The sequence below is a fragment of the Papilio xuthus genome, unplaced genomic scaffold (genome assembly GCF_000836235.2).
Source record: "Papilio xuthus unplaced genomic scaffold, Pxut_1.1 DF828177.1, whole genome shotgun sequence".
NCBI lineage: Eukaryota > Metazoa > Arthropoda > Insecta > Lepidoptera > Papilionidae > Papilio > Papilio xuthus.
In genome coordinates this window covers 791,035-818,791 of record NW_013530472.1, presented here as the reverse complement: position 1 = coordinate 818,791, position 27,757 = coordinate 791,035, and the positions used below count along the sequence as shown (strand labels likewise).

Sequence of the window (27,757 nt, the reverse complement as noted above, 5' to 3'; positions counted from 1 at the left end):
GGAACGAACTTTCCGGACAACCTATAATGTTAATACAAAGTGTCAAATGAACGTAACAGAAGTAGTTTATTCCAAATTGTATCACAAGTATATAGAGATAGAGTTCAATTTTGTCAAATGTACCGATATTTTTGCGCATCTTGACTGCTTCGTTACTTATGACGCTGTGGCTGCTACGATATTTATGAGCATCTTGCATGTACTCATATATTTGACGCTGTGTATGTACCGATGTTTTTGAGCAGGGTGAATGTATCTATTATTTTGAAGACTTTTGTTGTACCGATATAATTGATTACTTTTGATGTACCTATATATTTGCATATCTTGTCTGTGACGATCTATATGACGCTGACTGTACCAATGTGGTTTTTCGATTTCCGACGTTCTAACGGAGAAGGAAAGCATCGTGATACAACCCGCACTTGGTCAGCGTGGTTGACTATGGCCTAATCGCCCTTAACTTGGGGTAGGCTCCGAGCCCCTCGGTGGGGTCGTATAGTGAGCTGATGATGATGATAATGAATAAAACATTTAATAGATACACTAAATTCTGCGTATACAAACAACGTTTACTTTAATTTACTTACTAACAAGAATAAGATTTGTGTATTTTTAATGACCGAAAGTCACCACTTTAAAAAGGTAGCATATTTTCTTCTTGAACCTCAGGTCGTATTAAAAAAAAAGCTAAATTAGGACCAGTTGGAGACTTAATTGTTGTACTGACAATAAAGTGGTCGAGGTCTCCTTGCACCCGGCAAATGATTATAATTATACAGAGTTAGTGACTTCCGAGCGGACCTCTAGCAGACGTGCACTCTCGCAACATAATTTTATTTTTAACTAGTAAAACAATATTAATTATTACACGTAACAATTATTACAACTACCATTTTGCGTATATTAATTATAAATTGTTTAAAGTGAACTGACTGTTAGTACGAAGCTTTCACAAAATGTAAAATATTAATTAAATGTTATTTTATTATTCAAAATGTCACGTTAGTTTGTGGTTATGTGAAATACCTTTGAAATGAAAAGCATTATAACATAAAAGATAAAAACTTTATTAATATACGTGAAAGGTGGAAGAAGCACAGATTAATGTGTTTTCAGAATAATAAACGTAATAGCAATATTAAAATACATGTAGCGAATCTTTTTACCTATGTATAGTCTAAATTGGTTTCAAATGTACATTGGCCTAATGAACTCGGGTCACCAAATTGGAAATCAACGTCAATTCTGTGGCTACTCAAATGGCTTTGTTACACTTGAACTCGGGACCATTATTTGTCTAGAGACGAGAGTAAGCCTGCAAGCCAATTTATACTTAAATGGCATCGACATAAAGCATAATAAACTCAACCAGTCCATTGATTTAGGTGGCCGAGATGGCTTGTCGCCTTCCGCTGCAAATTTGCCTAAATGAAGACTAATTTAAAGGAGATTGAGCTCGCTATCTCAAAGGATTTTATACCTTAATACGAAAATAAACAAACTTAATGTAAAAAATAACAATAATAGTCGCATACCCAAAATACCATAACTAGGAGAAAAGAACATTTCAACATTTTTTAATAAGCGGTTATGAATCATTAAAGACCTAAACTTTTGTGCTGAATTATATTAAAATATACTATGTTATATATGTTTATTAAATGGACCAACAGTACCGTGAACGCGCCTATCCATTGTTCTAACACACTTACACATCGTAGATATGTTATATAGTGGAGCATTGTTCGTATTACCTTCACACTGTACATAAATATACATAGTATCCTAGTATTTATATACATACAGAGACTAGTCGAAATAATCCAAATTAATCTTATATGGTTTCGCGAAATACTTCATTTCACTGTAAAACCAATTCGACATTTGCATAGATTGGTTTCATATTACAAATTGCATTTATCCGCGCGTCAGAGAGAATTTGTAGACTTTGCCGACCGGCTAAAGTGCGTCCCTGAGTGTGGCGCCCTTGCTCTAATTCTCTTTAGATGACTTATTGCTGTTTTATTACTGCTTCTATATGAGAAACTGAACTAGACTAAAAAAACTAAGAAGGTCAATTAACCTTGCCACACTCGAGGGAATATTTTGAATTAAAAAACATTTCAACTACAAAATCGGGACGATTAGACTACAGCCAACATATTAAGATACCCACTAAAAACATTACATTCTGTCAGTCGGGCAAGTCTCAAGTGAAGTATCAGTCGTCAAGCAATAATATAGCGGTCGTCGTAAGGCCGTAAAAGGCGAGCGCAACTTGGTGTGTAGTTGCAAAACAAAGCTGCGCAGACCCCATTCTGAGTCATCAGTCGAGTTGCGTATACGATCAAGTACACTTACAAGCTTTGACCAGAGAACTGAATGAAAGAATTGCATCAAAATATATAATCGCTTCTTCATATATTTTAATAAACGGAGAAATTTATATGAGAAAACGGAAAAGACGTATTAAATGTCTAAGATAATTGTTTTTTTTATATAACTTTATACATTTCTAACTGTCGGGGAATAGTAGCCACCAAAGTCGACACCCAATTGGCTTCGGTCGGCTTGTCTGTGTGTTTATTTTTATTTGGCGTGGCGCATGTGAGAGCGGACGTGTCATCTGCATATTCTTTTTGTGGCCGCGTCTCACTCCTTGAGTTCACTACACCAATTGAAAACTGAACTTCATATGGTGTCTATTATAAACGAATCACATTAAATTTTTATATAGTTCTAGTGCTGGATTACGTCCGTGTGGTTATAATAATCTTAGGCGATAATCTAGACTGTAACCTGACTTCGTTCCAAATTCCATGCAGATCTATTCAGCCGTTGTTTCGTTGCATAGTAACGATATATTTTAACTATGAGATTAGTATGTTAGCATTTGTAAGAAAGTAGAATACACTTTTAACATTTTATGTATATTATAATTGATAAAAAAAAGATCTTATAACCCTTTGTAATAAAACTGAAAGCTTCATTTTGCTTTTTTTTGCTTGTTGTCATACCAAGTTAAAATCGCTGACCCAATTCGGATGAGCTTCAAACAAAATACGGACCTTTATTGGATGCTACAGTTAATTTTAATTGCATTGCATTCGAATCGTTTTCTCAGAACATACGTGGTTTTTTTTGACATCACATCGATGATTTGCAAATCAACATAGCGTCAGAGAAAATTAGTTATTGCAACATTTTCAAAACGAATTATATTATAAAATATATGTATTTTTATACAGTACTTAACAATTTAATAGTATCAAAACTGCTAAGATTTAATAGAAATAATTATCTTTAGAACCGTCAGCTATTGCCCCTATAGAAATATCTATCTCACTTTCTAGCAACAAAATGAGAGGGACGGTAATACGTTTGTGTATGAGTGTTTCGGCAGTGGAAAACCACGGTAAAAGAGTATATTTATATTTGGGGGAGGGAGGGGGCACGGGAGGGGAAGACGTTTCTGACGACAGACAAGAAACAAGTCGTGAGTCAGCGGTCATCTATTGCTTATGAATAATGGACTCGATAACAGCTATCAAACTCGTAGAAGGGACCGAGTCTTATCAACAATACACAAATTGATGATACAATTGACTTAACAAATATTTGAAATATATTTATGATTTAACAATTGTACATTTTACCTTACATTAGTTAATTTAAAACTTAATTCTTACCATATTATTTCATCACGTTCTACAATAATTTGTCCTAATTACAGCTAAGGTTTCCAAACTTGATAACAATATTAATCTTATTTACGTATTACAGTATTATGGACATTTTAAAGATATATAAAGAATGGACAATATACTTTTATACTTAAATTAAAAGTATATAGTCAAAAGTGTAGCTTCACTTAATTTTACAACGTAGCCTCTGGCTCTAATTCAATCAGTGACCCGTATCCGTATTGCATCTCAGAGGACCACCGGGATGCAACATCACACTAAATTACTCATCACTAACAATTTAAATTACCTCGTATACGTAATTACTACTACGGAGTTGTACTTTAAAAATAAAAACATTTAAATATCAAAATTGCGTGTCTTTAAATTATATTATTACAAAATAATATATTGTTTTAAACTTGTGGTGGATAACACTAGGAGGTAATGCAGTTTTTTCATTAAAAGCATTAATCATATCAAAAGTTTTATGTTTGTTAACAAACACTAACTGAGAAAACTGCGCCATCGTGTCATTATTAATAAAGACAGTCATAACATAATTTAACTTACATTACAAATGTAAATGGAATAACGGAGACTTTCAATGATTATATTATCTTATAATCCAAAAATTAGGTTTCCATTATCTGAAGATCTGCACAAAATTCCATCCCTTTCATTCTCATTGTTAAAACAGAGATAACGATATGTTTTGTCAAAGTGTGATGACATTTGAAACTCAGGGCGACAAGAGCTGTCGATACATGTATGAGTAATGAAGTGGAACACGACTTGATGGTCGATGTTCAAGGTAACATCTCGAAAATGTCGTTTTATTAAGGTTACTAAAAGAGTTGATGAGTCGAGACTTGTGTTTGTTGTTTAAACACAATATAAAGCATACGATATAAAGCTTAAATTGCAATAAGAAAAGAACATTGAGAAATTTAAAATTTATTAAATCTTAGTTTTTATTAGCTTCGCATTTCTCTAGCTTGTAGTCAGCGAATTGGCTTAAAAAGATATATAACGTGTCTTACGGAGGATCGAGAATTGACTACAAAACATGTTTCATTAATCTTGTGAGACTTTTAAAGTCCTTTACGAATCTTGAAAAATAAGTTTTTTTTTAATAAAACACCTTTTTATATGTAACGAAGACGTCTATAAATTTATATAATGTAAAATTTCTATTAAAATTAATGTTGTTGTTAATTTTCAGAAACTGGACATATTGGAGGGAGATCTGCCTTCCTCGACTTCGACGTTGACCATAACCGGTGCGGAAGCGGTGCAGTTAGGTGTCAACTCACTGAGCCGTCTTGTTGACGCGCGTTTCATTCAAATCTATGACACCAAAGTGATCCTGATGAGAAAGTTCACTGGAGTCAAACTATCCATTACAAGTCTCATGCTCGATATCGACCGATGTGATGTGCTACGCATCGAAGAAAACACCTTCAGCAGTATTAAAGGTAAATTAATTTCCTTTACATATCCTGTATTTCCACTGTTTTAATTCTTTTCAATCAAAAAATTTCTTCTATATACTAACTGTTGCACAGCGAGCTTTTTTAATATGTTTTTGAAAACAAGACGGCTAAAGCGATTTGGGTTATTGTTGCAGCTTCATAATTATGATCGTTTCATTATTTATTATAATACAAAGAAGAAGTTTTTGCATAATTATATATTTTATTTTAAATTATTATAATACAATTTGACAATTAGAAAGCACCACGGTTAGTACTTTGATTGCAATAATATAGTTGAGCGAACCCTCCCACAATGTAACTATGCACCCAACTGATTAGTATGCTGAGCGAACCAGCGGGAATTGGGCGTAGATTTATTGTGTAATCTATAAGGAGCTCTGAAAGGTGTCCGTTTCCACAATCTACTTCCCTGACATCTTCGTTACGACGCGTGAGCCGCTTGCGAAATGAAATACCCTTTCGGCTTCATTGATGTTTACAAAAACGTTGCCAATGCGAATATTTATGCAATGCATCTTAAAATTATAACTAACTATTGTTTGTATTTATAAAGTCTGCGGGATTCTTAATATTATGTGGCTAATAAGCGTACAATTTCTTTTCGTTTGTGTGTCACAAGATTAAAATATATGTAAGGCGACAGTGGAAACGTGTTATTGCGTACTCTCAGTCAACCGGTTTGGTCAGCGAGATGGCGAGCCTTAAGTACCACCGGACGGACTCGATTATATCAGCCGTCTTCCAATCTCAACTGCAGGCCCCGTATTATTTCAATAGGTACTATCAAAAGGAAGGAAAAAATAAAATATTGAAATGAAAAAATAGTGATTAATATAAAAATCCCACGCGAAATATATTATAAACTTTGAAGATTATTAAACTACTGTTGTTTTAAAATCTTTTTCCTAATTTGACAAATTACCCGACTAAAATTATTATGTTAAAACTTTATCCATTATTTGGCCTCCCGAAGCTGACGCGGACAGTATATTAGGCAGAAGCAAATGCGCATGAGTTTCTCCAACATGTGCATTAAAGCTGCGATATGACGCACTTCAACAAAACAACCACCGAATGCCGCTTCGTCACTAACGCTTCCGCATTTAGAATGTACACAGAAACATACAGACTAACTGCCACAATTGTTTGTCACCAAGGACATCCTTAGTGTACAGTTTGGCTAAAACTGTGCTAAGAGTCTACTTGAATATCTTTAAACGATTCTGATTGAGACAGTTTATACTTGAAAAGAATGCAATCGCTTGCTTTATCGATAAAAAATCGAAGCTTATAATATATTTAGTAAAGAGTTAAATCGGAATGTAAGTTTAGTTTTTATTCACAATTTAGTTCGTACTTTGTATTAAACTGCATGATTACATCGTCTAATTACTTAAATATTTTTATTCTTAATTAGTTTCTTGTAACATAAAGAGGTTGCATATTTTGCAGAAAACACAATTTCTTACACGTTAATACGGTAAACTGTAAATATCCTTTTCTTAGTGCCATTAGACGAGTTTTTTTTCTACGAATTCGTCATTGGATAAATGGCCAAACTGCAAAATTAAACGCGTAGTCTTTTAGCTCAAACGAACTAAACCTATATTAAGTAGGGGCTTTTAAGTAATTAGTAAATCACTAAATGCGGGAATCACTCATAAATTTTAATTTACAGATACCGATAAAATTATCGATGTTCGATCTGCATTGATTGAAGGTGCTATATTGCTTGTATGTAAATGTAACGATATCTCAGAGATATAATTAGATTTCATAGAGCAACGAGAGAAATATCTTGCATAGCTGTAGGTAGGAATGCGCGCAATATCGCAGCATCCTTCATCGTACGCCGGGAAGCGGGAACACAGAGCGTCGGCGCTGTCCGTAAACAATACTAAACTTACCTGTATCTGGGAGTCTTTAAATACCAAACTCAATCATAACATTCTTGATCGTAATTAATATTTAAATCTCATTTCAAAACAATTTCCTTCACTTCAGACGAACTTTATATCGGATGTTTTTTGGCTTTTCTGTTAGTACGATAAAAGTATATAAGAAATGTGTTATTATATGTACGTTTAAATGTGACATCAATGAGTTAAAGATAATTTGATACATATCACAATGCAATCATACAAATAAATGCTGACTATAAGTTGCCATTTGCGATTATGAAACATAAATATAAATATTTGCACGCAATATTTGTACACACCTAGACCTGACCTTTCTGCGCAGGAAGGTCCGCTCGTTATTTTTTTTAATACGACTAGCAGTGTTTAACATGAGTTGCAATGACATATATAGTAAAATGTAAGATATTTTTGGTTTCATATTTATGATTTTATAATCTACTGAAGTGACTTAAGAAGCACAATGCTGTACAAAGACACGAAATGTCTTTGAGTCATAAATTATGTGAAATTGTAATTAAATTTACACACAAGCGTGTACAAAGTACGCGTCGTGGTGTTCACACCGGCCGCAGACTTGAGGCTCGATGACTAATTCAACTATTTGTGTCCTCCCAGGTACAGTCCTGTACACACCATTTTCACAAAAAAAATCACAATTCAAATATATTTATTAACTATGCATTCCATTAATACGTGTAATAAATAATATTATAATAGCTAAACAAGCATAACTACTGTTTTACAGGAATATTACAAGTTCCTTAGAAGGCATAAAATTACATAGTGACATATACACCGGCGAACATATTTAGAACCTGTTTGTTTAGCTTGATGGCTTTCATCTGCAGTATCGAACTTGCTCTATGCAAGCCGACCCGTTTCTAAAAGCCACCAGCTGTCCGTTTATCTCGGAATTCAACTAGCACACGGACTGGTCACAGGCCAGCCGCTAACCGCGCTATCCCGTTCCTCACTTCTACACCGTTATCTTTTTCATTCATTCCACATGTCCACACATCTTATAAATACACAAACTTCATGTATAAATCAGCAGGCAAAACATAAATTCGGCATCACGATTACAACAAATCGAATCAATTGAAAATATCGCGTCGCGGAAGATAGCTCATCAATTCCTTTCCAAATCGAGGACATAGGTAGCCAACGAGGGAGCAGCGTGCGGCCGTCCGCGGTCCGACGTCTAAAAATACACGTTTCCCCGAGTCAGTATTCGTGTTTTACAGGATAATGACTCACGAGACGCTTACTGCGCATAACACAAAAGCTTGAAAACTGTCTTAGACAAGTTACGCTTTAAATATAATCCAGTAGTCGCATGTCAAAACATGAAAAAAAATGTCATTTTCTTTTCTTTGTAGCGCCACATTCAGATGTTTTTGTAGCAACAAATGCTTGATATTTTATGTGGCGTAGTAGATGTAGTTTAATAGTAGTGTTTCATTTATTTCAGGCCCACTTTCGGTGTCGATCAAAAATTGCGACGTTGTATCGTTTGAGGGAGAGGCGTTCTCTTGGCTTCTTTCTATGGAAATCAGTAACGTACGCAAACTCCAACTGGGCAAGGGCTCATTCACTCTGGACCCTACGGCAGCCAATGTTGGTGAACACGGCCCCGGGATGACGGTCAGTATAACCATACTATATAAAAATGTTCGACGCGTCTCTGCTTTGCGAATTAATGTTGCTATGCGAAATAGGCGAATATCAATTGCTAAAATGTTTATTGTAATGAAGCGTCTTTCATTACAGGTGAAATTAAAAAACGTCGGGATCCCAGAAATTCCGGAACAAGCCTTTGGTTCATCAGCCGCAGAAATCAGAATGGAATCAGTTGATACCAGCGTCATACGTTGGGGAGCATTTTCTGCGAACACCTTCAACGTCGTCATAGCGATCAACTGTTCCATTCGTGACATTGAAGGCGAAGCATTCGCACAGAAGTCTATGATAAACTACTTGCGGCTACATCACAGCAAAGTCCACCACCTTTCTTCAAATGCTCTGCAATCGGCAATTGTAAAACTTGAATTTACAAATAACCAGTGAGTTGAACTTTTTATGTGTCTTCTAAAAGTAATCCAAAGAAAAAGGATGCAAAACTTTTCCAAGATTATATCTCAAAGATCGGTTCTTTGCCGCTCTCAACCTTGACCACATTGTGCTACCTTGTGGGAGGCCTGCCTACGTTGTGCTGTCCTGTACGTGGCCGACATTCTAGATTCATTTGGTCTACCGGTCATTCTTTCAATGAACAATATGCCTCGCCCATTATAAACATATTCATACTAAACAAATAAAAAACTATAGGTATCCAATACATTTTGAAAAAAATTTAATATTTTTGTTTTCAGAATCAATATCGTCGATACGGGAGCTATCAATGCTACGGCTATAGCCGCTGTTACATTTGAAAACAATGAGTTTCACCATTTCCAAGAAAGAGGATTTGTCCTTACTTCGTGCAACAAATTTTACATAACCGGAAACTCATTTGACAACTTACCACCATATTCTATTGTAGCACCAGGATCAACCCCTCACGAACTTCAATTTAGCCACAATGAGATCGAAACACTGCATGAAAACAGTCTGATTTTCATTGGTAACGCCTATACAATGATCGCTCCGTTAGTGTTTTATGGATACAACTACTATGGTCATCCTTGTCACTGCAACTTTAGTGAATTTTTAGGAAAAGCCTTAGGATATAAATCCGGGGAACCTTTTGAACATGACAGCTATTGCACTGTAGATGAAGTCTTTGCTCGATGTTTCAACGTTCCCGAACAGAACATGCAATTTACAAAGTTCAAAGAAAAAGTTTGCACGGATCAGGATAATATCGAATGCGAAGCATACCGCAGTAAAAACCAAGGTCAAGCAGTGGAAATAAAGAACCCAAGGTTTCCTCATAAACACATTGAAGATGAAGGCTTGAGTGATAGAGATAAAAAAGTAATTGGAATTGTAATAGTCACCATTGTAGGCTGTGTAATCATTGTTATGATTATTAGTTTAATAAGATGCATGAGGAGAAGAGGTTACTGCCTCAGCATCAAAAATATTCTTTCTTCAAATTCGCCCTGTGGCTCTTTTTGTGAAAGAGTGTGTGGTGTAAACAATGGCTTAGATAACGCGCGGTCAATTTCCCAACTGTCTATACATGAATATTCTGAACGGCGCCGTTTAAACGAGCCAAGAGAAATGATGCAGGAGACCGCATTACCCAATTCATTCACAGAGCAGGTTGCACCAATGGATGATAAGATGACACAAACTTTGCCCGAAGAATTAACTAAGGAGCTGTTGGAAAACTTGAAAGAAAAACTAGAGGATCCAGAGAATTATGTCGAAGCACGAGAAATGATAGAACACCTATACGAACTGATCAAAGTAGAGGAAAGCTGCAATACGAATTCTCCCACCATAGTAAATGTAGAGGAAAATATTTATGAATTACCATTTCAAAATACTTCACCGCGTATTGGGAAAAACAAAAAACCGATGATCAGTGTGGGCACCCGGACGCCATCCCTGGACAAGCTGTTGCCATTGTCACCATATAATAGACAAACCGCTCTAGCGCATGAATATTTTGAACCAAAGGATTTCGCAGTGCATCTTTATGCCGAAATTGCTAATTGCGATAAAGAGAGGAAAAATTTCCTCGGTGTCCTTCCAGATGTGCTTGCCGAGCAGCCTGTTCCTCGCGGACCATACCTCCGAGCCGTTCGCGATAAGATGAATTCCAGCTCAAGCTCGAGCCCGTCGGTGAAATCGATCAGCACCGTTATTCAGAGCCCCCAGCATAACTCAACTATCAAATCTAACAAGTCAACAGCATCTAACAACTCTGGCAAGATGTTGAACCGGCCCCTGCCGGAGAAACCGGTTTTCCAAGACCCCGGTGAAGGTACGTCATTGAAGCTCGGTTGAGATTCGGCCTGCGGGCGACCGGCGCTGGAGCACGAGGTGGTGGTTGGCGGCAAGACTCGCCGCCGCACCCAGCGCCGCTCGTCGCCTGCGCCCTTCTACAATTCCCGCGGAGACTACTACTGGGGAATCGACCCTTGCGCAATGGTCTGATTGCATTCCGGGCGGAATACTAGCGTTTGACAATGCTTAAGCGTTTCTTTGCTGTGATATTAATTTTGATTATGTTTAATTTTAATTGTATTAAAAGAACGAGTGATTGTGTCGAGCCCGACATGGTTGTAGTAATGTTTCGTTGTATATAATTGATGATTTAATTAATTAGGTCCACCCTGAGGCACGATTGTTATCATGAGTATGAACTTGGCTTTATATCCTTGCTTGTGTAGATGTAGATTACTAAAAACACTGTCCGCCGCATCGCAAATTGTTAATTGATGTAATTTAGAAAACTTTGTATAATTAACGGCTTCAAATATTGCATTTAACTAGTTAACATACCAAATAGCAGTTACCTGTTCTATTCTATTGTTATCGGTGTATAAAAGACATCAATATTTGAATGCATTTAAATTTAACATAAAAACAAGTATTTATCTCGTAGCAGTTGTAGGTGTCGTTGAAGTAGTTAAATGTTAAATCCATCCCAGAATTCCTAGATAATCTATCGTTGTTAAGGTTAGTGAAAGTTATAAGAATCTCATCTATAAAAAATTATATATTTCTTGATGTAGTGATATTATAAAATTTAAAAAAAAAATATTTACTGTTTACAATACTGATGCAATGCATATTTATTACTCCGTATGCCAAAATTATATATATTTTCGTGTTGATCGATAGTAAACAGTGATTGTGCCGTAAAATATTACGAAATGTAAAATACTATTTATGTAAAATATATCTTATCTATATACCATATTAAGATTTCTATTGTAGTGACATTCATATGTGTGTCAATGTATTACTCCGACATAGTTATTTCAATATACATATATAAATTATAATCAAATTAAATTCAATGTTATTTAAATTAGATGCAATTCGTTAATCAATGTTAAAATTGTCTCTATATTTGATGTGTAGAAAATTATTGTAAATCTCTTAAAAGCGCGAGCACTCGAATAAGATTGTGAAAACTGACGAAATTGGAAGATATAAAAAAATACACGTTGTGTTGAAAATTAGGTGCAATTTTACGACTTATAATATTCACTTTTGCTGTTTCAAAGTTAATTTCTAAACTTGAAATACATGTATAACAAAGATTACAATTCTTTTATACGTGTGTTTCATATTTGGAATATGACATATACAATTTAAATTCATAGAAATAGTAAAATCGTTAAAAGTAGATCTGTTTAAATGTTCAAATTGTAGAAGAGATGTTATTCCATTGATGTTAATTTCGAATAAATGTTAAATGTGATTCATTTGTTTATTTCAAATACAATTTATCGTTAACACTTTATTAAAATATGAAAGATATAATCAAAATGAAACTACAACACTTCCTTTTAGGCTTAAAATTTTATTATTCACAACGACAAACTCTAGAAGATATATTTGCAAACTTTAACGAATATTTTAAACAATACCAAAACATAATACCTCATAAATTAAATATAATATATACCACTGTTAAATATCAAAATTTAAATATAAATTGGAATTAAAATTTAATCTGTGTTTGATGTCTATTAAGTTTAAACGAAGTATCGTAAAAGTCAATATCAGATAAATGAGATATATTCCTTTAAGGCTTGGATAAGTGAAGATTCTAGTAGTTTTATATCTCGCTAAACGATATGTGTCAGAGTTCACTTCGTTTATTTGCAGCTTTATTGCATTTTCTTGTCCGTCAGTATGGTATATTCTACTTTTATTGAGTGAGAATAGATTTTGCTTTCAATCATTAAGTACATAATTTCTTTATCAAGTCTGTAACCTTCGTTATTAAATGCTTTTGTTATGATACAAAACAGAAGCAAAAAATTAAAATTACACACAGACGATTTACTCTAAGTTAAAAAAAATTAAGAAGTCGAAGTAACAATTTGTTTATAATTAAATTACTCAAGCATCGAACACGGCTTGCATAGCTACTTTAAACAATAGTTGGTAAAGAAGTTGAAAGTGGTTTGTTCTTTGTGGAAAGGGCGTATTGTGCACGCACATGCTTTATCAAACTAATTCAAGTTTTATAGTGAAATTAGCTAAGGACTCACATATTTATTTATATTTATTAGCGATCATACGGTAATGGAGAAACAATATTTTTTTCAAACTTAATAAGTATTAAAAGAAACATTGTAAGTAACACATAGAAGATAGGTGTAAAGTGGAAGCACTTTCGCGTTTCGTCTGATGAGTGTGCGTCTCAATTTTAGTCCTCTTTCCCATCCTTTTTTCTTAAAAGTAAAGGATGGGGAGTGGAAGTAGACTTTACGAATGGGAGGATGCATGGGAAGGGAAAATATTTTCATTCTGTTCATCCTTTCCCCCGTCGGTTAAAGGTAGGCAACGCATATGCAATTGCGTATGTCTATGGGCAACGGTCAATTTCAGGTGGCCGCTCGTTCGTTTGCCACCTTTTGATATAAAAAAGTATATAAAACGAATAATATAGTTTTATACTGCAAATAGACGTAGCCATGATAATAATTATGTTGATATTTTCACTTGAATAGTTTTGGAATTTAAATTACGAAATGAAAATGTTTTACTTACTAAATACTTTATGAAAATAACTGTATTAATTATGTTCAAAACATCAACATTGGTCTAAATTAAACACATATCAAATATTGAAGGAAACTTTACGAAATAAACCAATAACGATTATTCTGATATCGCATCAAAGTTTCTATACCTGAATTCTTTTGAACACAAACGATATATTTCCCGATGGAATAAATATGCACGCTACTTCAGTAAGCGTGACGAGTTTGAAGTGATAGTCAATACGTGAACGCATTCACGCTGTCGGAAACACGCTATACCAAGAATGCATAGTGAGAGTGTAAAACTGTGACAATTTTACTTTCAAAGTATGTTATAAAATCAACAAATGCTTATACATAACCTATATACAAAATCCACGAGTAAAATACTTTCCTATTAATCGGGTAAATAATAATAAATTATTTTATTTACTCAATAATCAGTACAGAGAAAATGTGATGATGTAACGATTGCTGGACTCGACACAATTAATTGATACTGTTGTGAATAATTATAACAAATTAAATGAATCCATTTTAACGTAATCAATGTGTTCGACATACGCTCCAAATTGATACATTATTATGATTTTAAACCTAAAAGCAAACTCGTTTAAATATATATATATATATATATCACTTATATAAAACTGTGATTGTACCTCTTAAAGATTCGTGTAAGTACATATAACCAACTCAGAGTTTGAAAGTCATAATCCTACTCTAAGTTTCCATTCATTTGTCTTTCTTATTTAGTATTCAGTTGCAAAGGGGGAAGTATAAAAACTTTCCCTGTTTTTAGTTACAAACTTAAAGTTAATATTTACATATTTACATTTGTATATTTCAATACTCATGTATCATATATAAACGTGTTGAGGTAAGTTTTAAAAGTACCAAATGAAAATAAAAAAAAGTTAAATAACATATCCTTTCCCCTATCAATACAAAGCACGAAATCTCTTTCTATAATTAAAACTAACTGTATGGGTTAGAGATGTATGAGTAACTATTGCCTACCGACTAATGAGTCGAGAGCATTTGTATCAGCATTAGTTTTAAATTAGAACCGAAATTCGAACATCCGGCACAGATGAAATTATCAATAACCGCATGGCTACCGGAAGTCTGACTTATCACGTTACGTGCTACCAACTCGACTGGCGAATTCACTTACATAGCAAAAAAAATAGCATGGAATGTGTTTACTTATAGTTTGTTACCAGTAGGTAATAAGTTATGACACACCGTGAAGTATTTATGATTGCTACGGTCGATTGTTATTAAAATGATTGTTTTTGAATGTATCCTTTAGAACTTATTTGTTTAAATCTTTTGCCTTTATTAAAACTATATTTTGCCCGCGACTTCGATAAATAAAGTTATAAATACTATGTTATTCAGTGATAATGTAGCTTTCTATTCTCAAACGAGTTATTGAAATGGGCCTTGTAGTTTTTGAGTTTATTCGTTACATACAAATATACAAATCTTTCCGCTTTATAATAGTTCATAATTCATTAGTGAGGTTTGAAGCGAGGTCAGTGAAGTCACAAGTCTTGTAACTGTCCTGAATGTCATGAGTTAGTGCGCCAATAAGAGCAAAGTTCAAATTCATGCGGTACCTCACCCCCCCACATCCCTCACCCCTCCTGCCCCCTTCTATCTCGATAACTTTACTCGGATCTGCATTCAGTTCAATAAATTCAATTCAACGCTCGACCTTTGATAATGTTCGCTAAAAGATTGCATAAACTTTCATATACTTATGAAACACATCATGTTGTAAACAAACTCGGCGCACTTTGTTTTGATCAAGAATGACAATATATAATTCTAAAGGCCATCACAAGGACTGCTTTAAATAGTACTTTTTCAAAAACAATCGGCAAATTCCAAATACTTTCAATTGTAGCAGTACAATAATTCAGGACGTAGCAGAGGATTTAAAATCACTGTCTTCCCAATTCTTAAACACGCATCAACTAAATTAAACTTTGTTCCTGGTTAACACTGACAGGATGCAGGTCAACTCAGTCATCGCAATGACAAAGTGTGAACCGATGACTTACATTTCTGTCCAAAATTAACACTACAAGTTGAATACGGTAACACATTTTGATAATAAACAAACAAGTTTTAAACCAAGAGAGATATTGAATACCTTAATTTAGTGCGGATACCTAAACTCTACCTTTTGATTTGGCACTTAGAGAATGAATGTACTCTTTGACACGATGCGCCAACTCAACCGCCGGTCAACTACTTGTACTTTAAAAAAAAACCTATAGTTATATACTCATTATCTTTGAAAAGATCGAGGTGACAAAATATTTTATGTGTTACGGCTGTACAACTAAGCAAATATTTTGAAAATTTTAAAAAATAAAGGCAGTTTTTCCGAGCCATATTTCTAACATGAAAATGTTCATCTTAATCGAAGTTTAATGAAATTGCATCGGAACGTGCTCTGAGTTTCATCCCGGTGCAATTTAAGTATTTACACGTCGACGAGCCGTTTATCACGTAAACGATTGAAAATGAAAAACGTTGTTTTATTTTAAATCCATTCGTGATATAACTAAAAGTTGAAACCATATTCCATTTTGATATTTGTGACGCGATATAATTTCTCTACCACTATCGTTGTAAAAAAAATGTGATTGAAAGGTACGAAAAAATGATGGGCATATGTCGTGTTAAAAACTGGATACACTGCATAATAGAATATTCAAACCTCTTTTTCAACCTTCAAAGTGAAGCGTGTCACAGAAACAAATGAAAATCTAATCTATATGTAAACCTGAAGAGAACGTTTAAAAACATTTCCATAGGATACCTGGACAGCATCTCCATACTCGTAATAAACTGTTACAAAATAACAAAACAACTGGCCACCGTAACGTAGACGATATTGAACTTTATCACAGAGCCTGTGAGTACATTTTGAAAACAATAGCTTTGTCCAATCAAACGGTATCTGTTTATTTCGGCAGTCTATTAATTTCACTACCGCCCAAGTTATTTGTGTTGCACTGAAGTTCCATCGAAGTTGAGGCGGCAGTGGTTAAACCAACCGATAATTAATATCGGAAATCGAAAGTCAAATTAAGTCCATTGTTAATTTACGACAATTCTGCCAGCAAAATGTTACAACTGTTTTTGGTGGAGCAAAACACGAATATCGACAATTTTGATAGGAAATTCGAACTTTTAAGTTTTATTTTTCTTTAAAAATTACTAGACAATGTTTCGATTATTTTAAATAGCTTGCATAAGATTTGATTTAGTTACATTGCGGTTGATCGGTGAGCAATATCAAACAGCGTAAATGTATAAATCTAATACAGCCGACCATTTTGCTTCTAATCTTATCGTGGTTATTGCGCGGATGTAAGTATGACGACTGATAAAGTATGGAATTCTACGGACTCTGTGCACTGTATTGTAATTCGATTACGATAAATTTAAAACCCAACATATGTACTTTTTCTCGAATTAATTTCTTTTCAAAGGACATGATTTGTCTTGTTAAAATAACGGATTTCGAAACTTCATCGCAACATCTTTCAAAGGTTAAATTATATTTATAAATTTTCATTCTTTAACATAGACAACTAATAATATAAAGAAAAAATGGGAGGATGTTTGAGTGTTTGTGTTTTTCTGCTCTGAATATGTTCCGTAACTAATTTTCTTTAATTATTTTGATCACGATCATAGACATGTATTTAATTAATAAAAATAAAAATTTAAGAAAGAGAATTGTTTGACATTATTTGCATATACGTTACAAATAAAATAATTTAAATTAACGATCTAGTCGAGTTTATGTCAAAGGCAACGTACACTGCAGTGATTCGGTCACTATCTTTGTAAAGCACCGGAGGACCACTTATTGCCAATTGCCCGAATAAAGCAACTTCCTCTGGTAGTTTATAATCAAATTATCCATTAGACGGATGATATATCACAATGTCTTCATTTATACATGCCTGTTAATGTTTATGTTTAGAATTATTATTATTTAGCATGACTTTAAATCGACTATGAAAAGTGTATCTATTTCATATCTAATTTAAAGTCCGATTAATAGACTGAGACCTTTACATCAATCAACTGCAAGGAATGTAAACAAATCTATTGCTTTGTGTCTGTGAACACTTGTAAAAGTCTAATTAAAAATTTTCAAGAACAGAAATTAAATTTGCTTTTATTTAATAAATTATACTTACTTCTTATATAAATAGCATTATTTTTCTACGAAGTCGGGTAGATGCGATTTACCTCTTAAAATATAATTAATGAGAAATGTCTGTTTGGTAGGATTTAAAAGATTCCTCTCGACGGTTGATAAGTACTTTACGGTACAATCCTGCGAAAAGAATGACATCTGAACAGATGTTAAGACATCTAATAAGAGATGTAACTCTATTCGTCGTATTGGTCTATTTATCAGTGATGATGACGAGTGTACGTGGAGTCTGCATCTGATAGGTGGGCGGTAGGTGCGAGTCACGAAGGTCAGTAGTGCGCGAGCGCAGTTCGCAGCGTACAGTCGCTCAGTTGCGCGCGCGCCGACGTGGAAGTCGCATGACTTGGTCCAAAACGACCGACTGTACCGACCCGGCTTAACCTGGTACCTATGTCTACATCGTAAAATTCAAACTATGGTTTGACCGCAACCATAGGTAACTCCGGCATCCAGCAGGTTGGCTATTGTTCCCACTTTATGACAATTCACGTGTTATTTCTTGCTTTTGGCGTTAGACCAAAGTTTTGAAGCAAAACCGGTGAACATTTGAAATTATTTAACGTTTGTTTTGTGTGCGTCATGGTTAGTTACGGTTAAACGCGAGTGCTAGTGTAACGCAAATATAATTATTAACAATTCATAGGAATATTCATGAGTATGCAGAGATAACAAGACTCTAATGTGATAGCATTAAGGAATGAAAACGTAATATCAGGTAAATAAATTAAAACATTAATAGAGTCCGCAATTAAACTATGCAATCTTATAAAAAAATCTAAATTAATACGTGGGGAAACGTAATTTTCATTTAGAACATAAGTACTGATAATACGTACGTACAGACAGCACTGAAAGCTGAGCCAGATCTTCATTAATTGAATCCGTTTAAGATCGATTGAATTATAGATAATTGAATATATTCTAATCTCCAATCCTTTGATAAATATTAAATTTAAACGTGATGCTTGCATTTCATATGACTTAATTGTGGTAATTATCACGATAGTAATAATGTAACCAGGTCCACGATTTCAACGAACGGAATATTATCATATTTCCAATTTTACGTGTTTGCGAAATTATTATGATCTTATTTTTAATGTTTGATTAGCATTTTGATACATTGATTAATCTAGTAAATAATTAATACTATTTGTGATTAGCTTACATAAATTAAGTAAAATTTTCGGAAATATGGTCGAATTTAATTTTGGAATTACATCGTAAGCGTCAATCAGATCCAACCAGGGAAAATCTTCGGAAACATGGAATGTCTAATAAAACTAGAAAACGTTATTTTGATAGTTATTATCTATACTAATATTATAAAGCGAAAGAGTTTGTTTGTTTGTTTAAACGCGCTAATCTCAGGACCTACTGGTCCGATTTGAAAAATTCTTTTTTTGTTGGATAGTCCATTTAGAGCAAGGCTTAAGGCTATATAACATTACGCTGCGACTAATAGTTTTTTTTTAATTCCACGCGGACGGAGTCGCGGGCGACAGTTAGTAATAAATAATAACCATTACAAAAATTCATTAAAATTAATATATTAATATATCGCACAAAATTCAAAAACTAGTTATGTAACGGGTCTCCGTCCAGTTTTGGCGCGGCTCGATGTTCTTAATGAGATGGAAACCTTTTAACGACACGTTTGTAACGCTTGAAGGATTAAAAAAAATAACCGTGTAACCCTTTTGGGATTTAAGGTTTGACCACAATGTTTGACCTGCGTTCAACAAAGGCGTTTCGTTTTTATTGATATAAAGAAATTAAGTGGATCTATCTACGCTTTATGTTTACTTCTTGTTTCATTCAATTATTGCATTTTTACCTAAAACTCAAAAATTATAAAATAATTTCCAGTAAAAAAAACTTTTTACTTACATACGTATATACAAATCGTTATCCATGTTATACAATATTAGTTTACCTCAAAATATTCATAAAATATAATATTTGAAACAAATAAAATACCGTCATGGATGTACATGTAACTCAAACTTCACAATTTAGGATTTCAATTAAAAATAAAACAAAGACTTTTAGTTTTGCTTAATTTAACAATAAAATCGCAATTAAGCAGTTTTATTTTACGTGTGCATCATAAGAACATGTAACCTGATGCAAGCTGTCCTAGATTAAAATCTATAACATCATTTATTTCACGACTAAGTCATTATTTTCTTTTGCTTACATTTGTACGTGAATTATGTTGCATACATTGATACGAGACATGGAATATTATTTAAGATGTGAATTAAATTAACAACAATATAAATTACAAATTATTACTAAAGTATTTTAAAGAGGATCATAATATCAACCAATCAAATAATCTAATCATATAATTTAATTCGAAATACTGACAAATAGTGGTGACGAGAAACTTGTATAGAAGTACTATTGCTAACTCTGTCTTTTGTAAGATAATGAGTGGAATAGCAATACCGTCATATAAAAGTAACGACATTTGAGATTCACCTTCAAATGTATTTATAAAAATATAAATCAAATGTGTATTTGTTTTACATTTATAGTTCGCATGCAAGTTTTAGATTCTATTTTAAAATACTTCTATTCAACGACGCTATATGCTAATAAACGCTATGGGTTTTTCCTTATTGTTAAGGTCGTCATTATTATTTACCGCGTATTCTGACATTTATCGTTAATAATTTTGCGCTTTTACAATTGTTTGATAACAAACATTACATCATACATCTAGAAAATTTTGATACAAACGTTTAAAAATAAATAACGAACTACCTCTATGGTCTTGTGTTAAAGAGATTACAACGTTGCAATGCTTCATTTAAATCTGACGAATTAAATAAACAAAGGCATGTCTAATTACATGACGGCCATCTCGCAATTTCATTTCTTTTAATTTTGAGAAAATTGAGAGACAAAGCGAACTGATATCTTTTAATTGGTAGGCGACGGTGTAAAGTGTTTTATTGCAAACTAGCTGTCGCCCGCGACTCCGTTCGCTTAGTATATAAAAAACTGAAAATAAAAAAATGAATAAATAGTATCTTATGACCGCCTCCTGGCTCTAAGCTATGTATTGAGTTGATAAAGTTGCAGTTTGTAAATAGTGAAAATAGTGAGGCTTTCCATTGGAATCAAAGTACAACAGTAACTACAAATAAAAAAAATAGTTTCGTTCCTCTGTTACTTCGAAACCTTAACTCGTCCAAGAATTTGTTACGTATTTCACAAAGCGAGCTCGTTTTCTAGTTTTTTCACTTTGCACAAGTTATTGCTTATAAGAAACCTTTAGGTGAAACAATATAATAAGTTAATAAGAACAGAGGAATCTAGAACATATAACTAACCATTAAAATTTCTAATTCTAATTACTGAGCTACTTGAGTCTAAATAAACTGTTATAATCATCGTAAGCACATTTCATTGTGCCAATATAATTATTGAAATACTGCATACGTAGGTACAACTTTGTTGCCCAATGTATATTAACAAAGCCTTCTATGTGTGCACTGTTAATTCTAAATATAAAGCCTCTGTTCTGCTATTCGTACAAGACGGCAGAACAGTGAGCCAGAGCAGTACTACTATTGTTTAAATGTACTATTGATTACTATTCTGTGCCGACACTGCCCTACTGTTCTAGCTCACTGCTCTACCCTCGTGTGTAACCAGCATTAGGGCCTCGGTCACACAAGGCGGCACTCTCAAGGTGGTTTTAAGAAATAAGATTCAGTATAAACAAACAACGAAAACCGTGGCAATGTAAACAGATGAAATACTTAGAACGGACAAATGACATCATCATTTATGATTACCATTTATAATGTTTACAATGTAAACATAGTTTTTAACATAGAATTATGATGAGATATGAACGTTTTGAAGACTTTATAATATTCAGACAGTCTTTGTAGCACAGTTATGATATTATTTAAATTTCTGTCCAAATCCCAGAATACGTCAAAAGTTTACGAGAGTTTCATTTAGTCACTGTTCAATTCACATATACCGAGAAATATTCTGCTACATTTCATACATTTCTATAGAAATATAATACAGCAAATTTTTAACCAATTTTATATCGAAAAATACAATCTGCACAATTATTAAATGTTATATAACTGAACAAATATATTATTAATATAATAATTTATTATTAAAAATATAATGAACTTATCAATAAATCAAACCTCATAACTAAATCTTTTATAACAAATTTTCATAAACACGATTCCAATAATAATTGCAATATTACAATGATAAAATATAGAGAATCTATGAACTTCAATTAATGTTCATAATGATTGAAGCTTTCATGATTAGTGAACGAAACGGCTTTGCATCTGTTTATTGTCCAACGCAGTTTAATATTAGAATTCAAATTTATATTTAAACATCGGTTATCGCTGAAACTAACAGTATTAATTAATTTTTCGATAATTATCTACTAGCGCGATTACATTAGTTTGCAAACAAAGAATAATTACTAACTAATTTCACAATGATTTAAACCAAGTTGCAGATTAGGTATATCGATTAGCAATCGTTCAGGGAAAGTTAGTGATCAGTCATTTCATCAGTAATACGCATAGAGGTCGCCTTTCGCAAGTGTACCTACTGTTAATTACCCTTGACGTATTGTAGACGTATTAAACGGTATAAAGTAATAAAATGCAAGGAAGTAGTCATAAATTTGTGTCACTTATCTGGTGAAAGCACAAAAATATATGCAGCACAATATCATTTAACGTAACGTTAACCTTTCTAATGTAAGCCATACACGTTAGGTTTTCCATGACAGCTTTGGTCTCACATTAACCTACAGACATACCCTAGGGTGACATAACGCTACAGTTATGTGTGCGATGTTACTCTGCTATAGCTGTCAGTTACCTTTGCCTGCGAGGCTATAACCGTCATGCAAAACCTAACGTGTGTTGCCTGCATTAAGGGAATAAATCCAACAGTTTGTGACGCATCCCTCTTGCATCCAATGCATTCGAGCTGAATCATTTCTTTAGCATGAGCGGATTTATAACGAATCAAGATAACCTGAGAACGTTAACTTTCAACAGTTACGTGGTGTGGCTCACCTCACTTATAGCAGCACATATTGTTATTTATGTTTTTTCCAAATATATTGAGATGATAATAAAACTTTTACTACAGATATTTGGCAGTGGAAATTCTATGCAAACGGTACAATACGTCGGATTAAATAAATAAAAGATCCCTCAAAAGACAAGCTGTTAAACCTTACTACCTTATTTGAATTAACTATAGTTATTTTTTAGCAATACCTATTGTATTTTTATTCTAAATCTTAACGAATTATATACAAGCTAATATTTATTTGGGTTATTTCGGCCTTATTTTCTTATTTACGTATTAACACTTGAACTATCTTTAGAACTTATAACGATAATAAACTGACATGATGATGATGGTGATATAATTTCGATTCAAGGATGATGAAGGCCATGAATCAAGTCGTGGGGATTCAAAGATTGCATGATACAAAATGATGTTTAAAAAATGTCACGGGCACTCGCTTTTACGACTCTATGATGTAATCTTTATTATTTCTAGCGATGTTTTACAAAATATTTATGTCCGTGACCGTTTTAAGCAAGTACTACCTATAAATCTTATCACGAAAACATGTTCGATGAAATATATGTACACTTAAAGTACAGTTAAAATCTTAGACATTGATAGCAAAAAAATCTGTCTATAAACAGAGTTTAAAAACATATGTGAACAAACTGTATTGACGTCAAAGAGGAAAATACTTGGAATATGCGTAAAAATACCTCTAATGAATCAATAACTATTACGAAGTAGAAATTGTAATTAGTCATTTGTTTAGAATACGCTTTAAACTTAAAACAGACGTAAACGACTGTCTATTATTTATATTGTTTTTTTTTTAAGTATAATTTGCTCTATCTTAACACCGCGAGATGGCGCTGCTCTGTGAACACCATATGTACTTCCGGGGTCCTAGGAAGATAACCAAGCAAGCTACATTGCTAACACCGACATACGACGACATTTTTAAATTTAAAACAATTCCGGTTAAATTGATTAAAATAAAGATTCCTTTCGAATCACAATTCGTTTATTTTCTACTTTTAATATGTCAGTAGTTGAAGATTTTTTTTTAACCAAAGACCTAACCTATAATTAATATATACACTTAATTCTATGCAATTTTTATTATTTAAAGATCCACTAGTTCGCGCAAAACTTTACAAACTCTTCAACAACTTTTAGCAACATGCCTTGCTGACGGAATTAAAGTTATAATTAATTAAGTCTTGAATTCTGCAATGTCTTTATGACAGAGTTTCATCAGTGAAATCACAAACATAAATATAAATTTAGACTGAATCTCTTCAACTATTGTTGTTCTAAAAAACTTCTTTAAAGCATCAGGTTTTCGCAAATACGTCGAAAACGACGAATATATTAAACCATTGAAACATAACAAAATAACTGAAATTTTATAGGAAGGTGACTAACTATCCATCCATCTAAAAGACGTAAGTCGTCAGTAAGGAGCTACTTAGGTAGTCCATAACTTGTGCGATAGGATTTTGAATAAATGCCTTAGTTTTAAATTGAAATTTAGAAAGCACAAAGGAATTCGGCGAGCGGCGTGATCGGCAACGATAAATCCATAGCGACGCACCGAATCTAAAATAACTTGAGACATGTTGTAATTAGCATAGCGGACAGACGCCTCAAGGATAATATCTTCTTATTAATACAAATTCTTGCTTTATGAATATTTTCATACATATTGTAGACAAAAGTTTTACATCTTTTAAATTTAAAATTATAGATAAAAGTAGTTAAAACGATGAAAACATTATAGAAAGTTACTTAAAACATCGACATATTAGCGAAAGTTTGTGTAAAAGAGAATAAAATGACAAAAACATAAAGCACTATGGGCGTTTACACGATAGAAGGTAAAACAGGGTCAACAATAGAACGCAGTCGCGATATCATTATCAGTTCGATAGCCTTGCTAAAATCAGTGTCGGTGCTCCGACGAGCTGTGAATGGCCAACACCTCGCTACATATCTGATAAGAGGGACGATAACGTGCCAGCGCGAAGTTGACTCACAACGGTGCAAGCTGTTGCCCACTGCGGAATTTATATTGAATTTTTTAATAACGTTAAAAACACATTGTTGTCATAAACAGGAATATCATTAAGATCACGTATGTATATTTTCGAATGTAATTAATGAGTTTAAGTGCCAACGAACTTTTCTTCAAACGACTTAAAATGCAACAATTAGTTACTTAAAATGGGGTGAGATTATCTGAGGGTCTAGCATATCCATTATATAAAAAAGTGATCGCGTCTATAGTTCTATAATATTTAAAAAAAATCTTAATTCCTCCGATTCAATATTCGTGTACATTAAACAAGCGCGTACCATCTTCCGATTACTTGAACACTTAAATTCAATAGAGGTCGTGGTCAAGCGCTACTTTATCCAGAGTAAATAATTAGACGTCAATGTTTTTGTTATAGAACAAGGTGTTGCGATGGTGACATGAAGTGTACGCAGCAGTAGTATGCGTGGTCCAGCGCTGTGGGTGAAGTACGCGCTTCCAGCGCTGGTCGCGCTGCTGGCGTGCGGCTCCGCTCAGCCTGCGCCAACGCTTTGCGATGACGACGCCTGTCGCTGCGACCCTTTCACGCGACTCATATGCAACTGTACTCGCGATTATGATGTAAGGATACCAGTAGAACTCCATAAATTATGACAACTCGAATTAGATACCGTGGATTATTCAACTTAGATGTATTACAAAGATAAAATTACATATAGTACACTAATAATGAAAAAGCCTATAATAGGTTTTATATTATTTAAATTTATATATAATAGTATAAGTAGTAATTATTAATATGTGTAGTTAACATTAATTCTGAGCGCTAAACTAATTCAAGGAGTCCTCCGACAAAGAGTACCGCAACAATCCTTGAACTAAGTTACTCTCGAGATGTTCAAAGTAACCACAGTCAGATTCTCACATTGCCACTTCTATTAGTAGTGTGAAGGTCTTTACATCTCCACTAAGAAAATGTCGACAGAGAACATATTGTGATGTCACAAAATATCCGAAAAAATTATTGCATATCTCTTTATTAATTGGTCCTCAAATACGAAAATTAATTTTTGCCCTCTTATCCGTATCCAGGATTAAACAGTCAAAACAGACAATTTTATATCCGGTGACGTGTGTTTATTTCAGGAGGTGACGCTGCGACCGGACGGGCCGTACCGCGTGCCTTCCACAGCGTCCGGCATCGTGATAGACGGCTGCAGCAGAGTTCACTTCCTCTCCGACACGATACGTGGCCTCATCCACCTCCGCAATGTGGAGATCAGGAATGTCGCTCACGTCATCATCAACGAACGCGCCCTCGCATGGTCACCGTTTTCGCGCGATAGTGAACTGAACCCCGGACTTCGCATAACTATCTACAACAGTACCGTCAATGAAATCGCCTCGCACGCGGTACAAGGTCGGGTCGATGATATTACGATTACCAACAGCCGCATCAGCAACCTAAAGCCCTTCGCATTTTCTAGTCTATCGGGAGTCAAAAACATAGAATTAAGTAATAACATTTTCGATAACATCGAAATCCAAGCATTCAAAAAGTTCTCAACATTAAATTTTGTACTGCGAGGCGGTGAGATCGGATTCATTCCAAGCAGATTCCTATCGGACGTGGAAGTCACCAATTTGTTCCGAGTAGAAGGCGTTTCCATTGAACACTTGTCGAGTTTGGCTTACCTCGTTCATTCACCAAAGAGAGTCCTGATTGAAAGCAACAAAATTGATACCATGGACGGTGATGGGTTCCATTTAGTATCTCAAGGACCAATAACTTTTAGAAATAATTCAGTGAGAACTTTAAGAAAGGGTGCATTGTTCGGGTTTAGTGTCGATTTGGACGTGCTGTCAACATTCGGTCGGCAAGAGTTGTTGTTAGATAATAATACGGTGACGGACTTGATGCCGTCATCTCTTTTATTTAATCGGTCCAGTTTGACTTTACGTGTTGACGGTTTGAACATTAATGTGACGTGTAGTTGCGCATTGGCGGAGCAGTGGCGCGACATGTTCAAGGAGCAGGGAGGCATCATCAGCTGCTGGTACGAACTGGAGAATCATTTCATTTCTTTACCGACTTACGTAAACAGCAGATGTGGAGCGTTCAAACAGAACTTTTGGATATATGTGATAGTGGGAGTGATATTGGTTGTGATCGCGGCGGCTATTGCGATATTTTTCATTGTGCGACACGAGAATGAAAAGAAAAAGAAATTACAGATAGTAATGCCCGACGGTAAGACGTATAGGGAGACGGAGTTCCATATAGTGGTGGAGAGAGCCGAGCTCCTAACCACTGACCTATGACCAAGAAACATGGACTTATTTAATAAGAAAAGTTTCTTTGACGTAGTTACTATGAAAAGTCATCTGAATTTCTAGTTTCTCTTCTACCTCAATGTACTGTTAGAGAGAAATGTGCCAAGTTTAGTTAAATATGTTGATCAGTATTATAGAAGTGAGGAACAAACTGTTTAAAAGTCCCTTGTGTATTTACATATATTGTGGGAAACATTGTTTTAATACAATAAAGAGTACAAAATGTTCTAATCAATGTTTTTGTTTATCATT

The 27,757-nt window shown here is 34.1% G+C and overlaps 3 protein-coding genes across 10 annotated transcripts in view; 2 read left to right on the top strand and 1 right to left on the bottom strand.

The window, feature by feature from the left end:
* LOC106113727 (uncharacterized) overlaps positions 1-12,440 on the top strand; it is a 17,927-nt gene extending 5,487 nt beyond the window's left edge. Inside the window, exons 2-5 of the mRNA XM_013306604.1 lie at positions 4,912-5,164; positions 8,579-8,751; positions 8,878-9,170; positions 9,480-12,440. Of these exons, the coding sequence (XP_013162058.1) occupies positions 4,912-5,164; positions 8,579-8,751; positions 8,878-9,170; positions 9,480-11,064 (2,304 nt within the window). The 3' untranslated portion in view covers positions 11,065-12,440. The remainder of the gene's footprint in view (positions 1-4,911; positions 5,165-8,578; positions 8,752-8,877; positions 9,171-9,479) is intronic.
* hiw (MYC binding protein highwire) overlaps positions 1-27,757 on the bottom strand; it is an 83,451-nt gene that overhangs the window by 32,854 nt on the left and 22,840 nt on the right. The gene's annotated exons all lie outside the window — the stretch shown is intronic.
* Positions 18,291-27,740, top strand: LOC106113728 (uncharacterized). 3 transcript variants are annotated; one of them, XM_013306607.1, is made up of 3 exons: positions 18,291-18,495; positions 25,590-25,792; positions 26,318-27,740. In XM_013306607.1, exons 2-3 carry the CDS (start codon positions 25,634-25,636, stop codon positions 27,491-27,493), a joined length of 1,335 nt encoding a protein of 444 aa, XP_013162061.1. In that variant the 5' UTR covers positions 18,291-18,495; positions 25,590-25,633; the 3' UTR covers positions 27,494-27,740. The 3 variants fall into 3 exon arrangements, with proteins under 3 accessions (XP_013162061.1, XP_013162059.1, XP_013162060.1); XM_013306605.1 differs by having other exon boundaries at positions 18,291-18,754; XM_013306606.1 differs by lacking the exon at positions 18,291-18,495 and adding an exon at positions 25,161-25,270.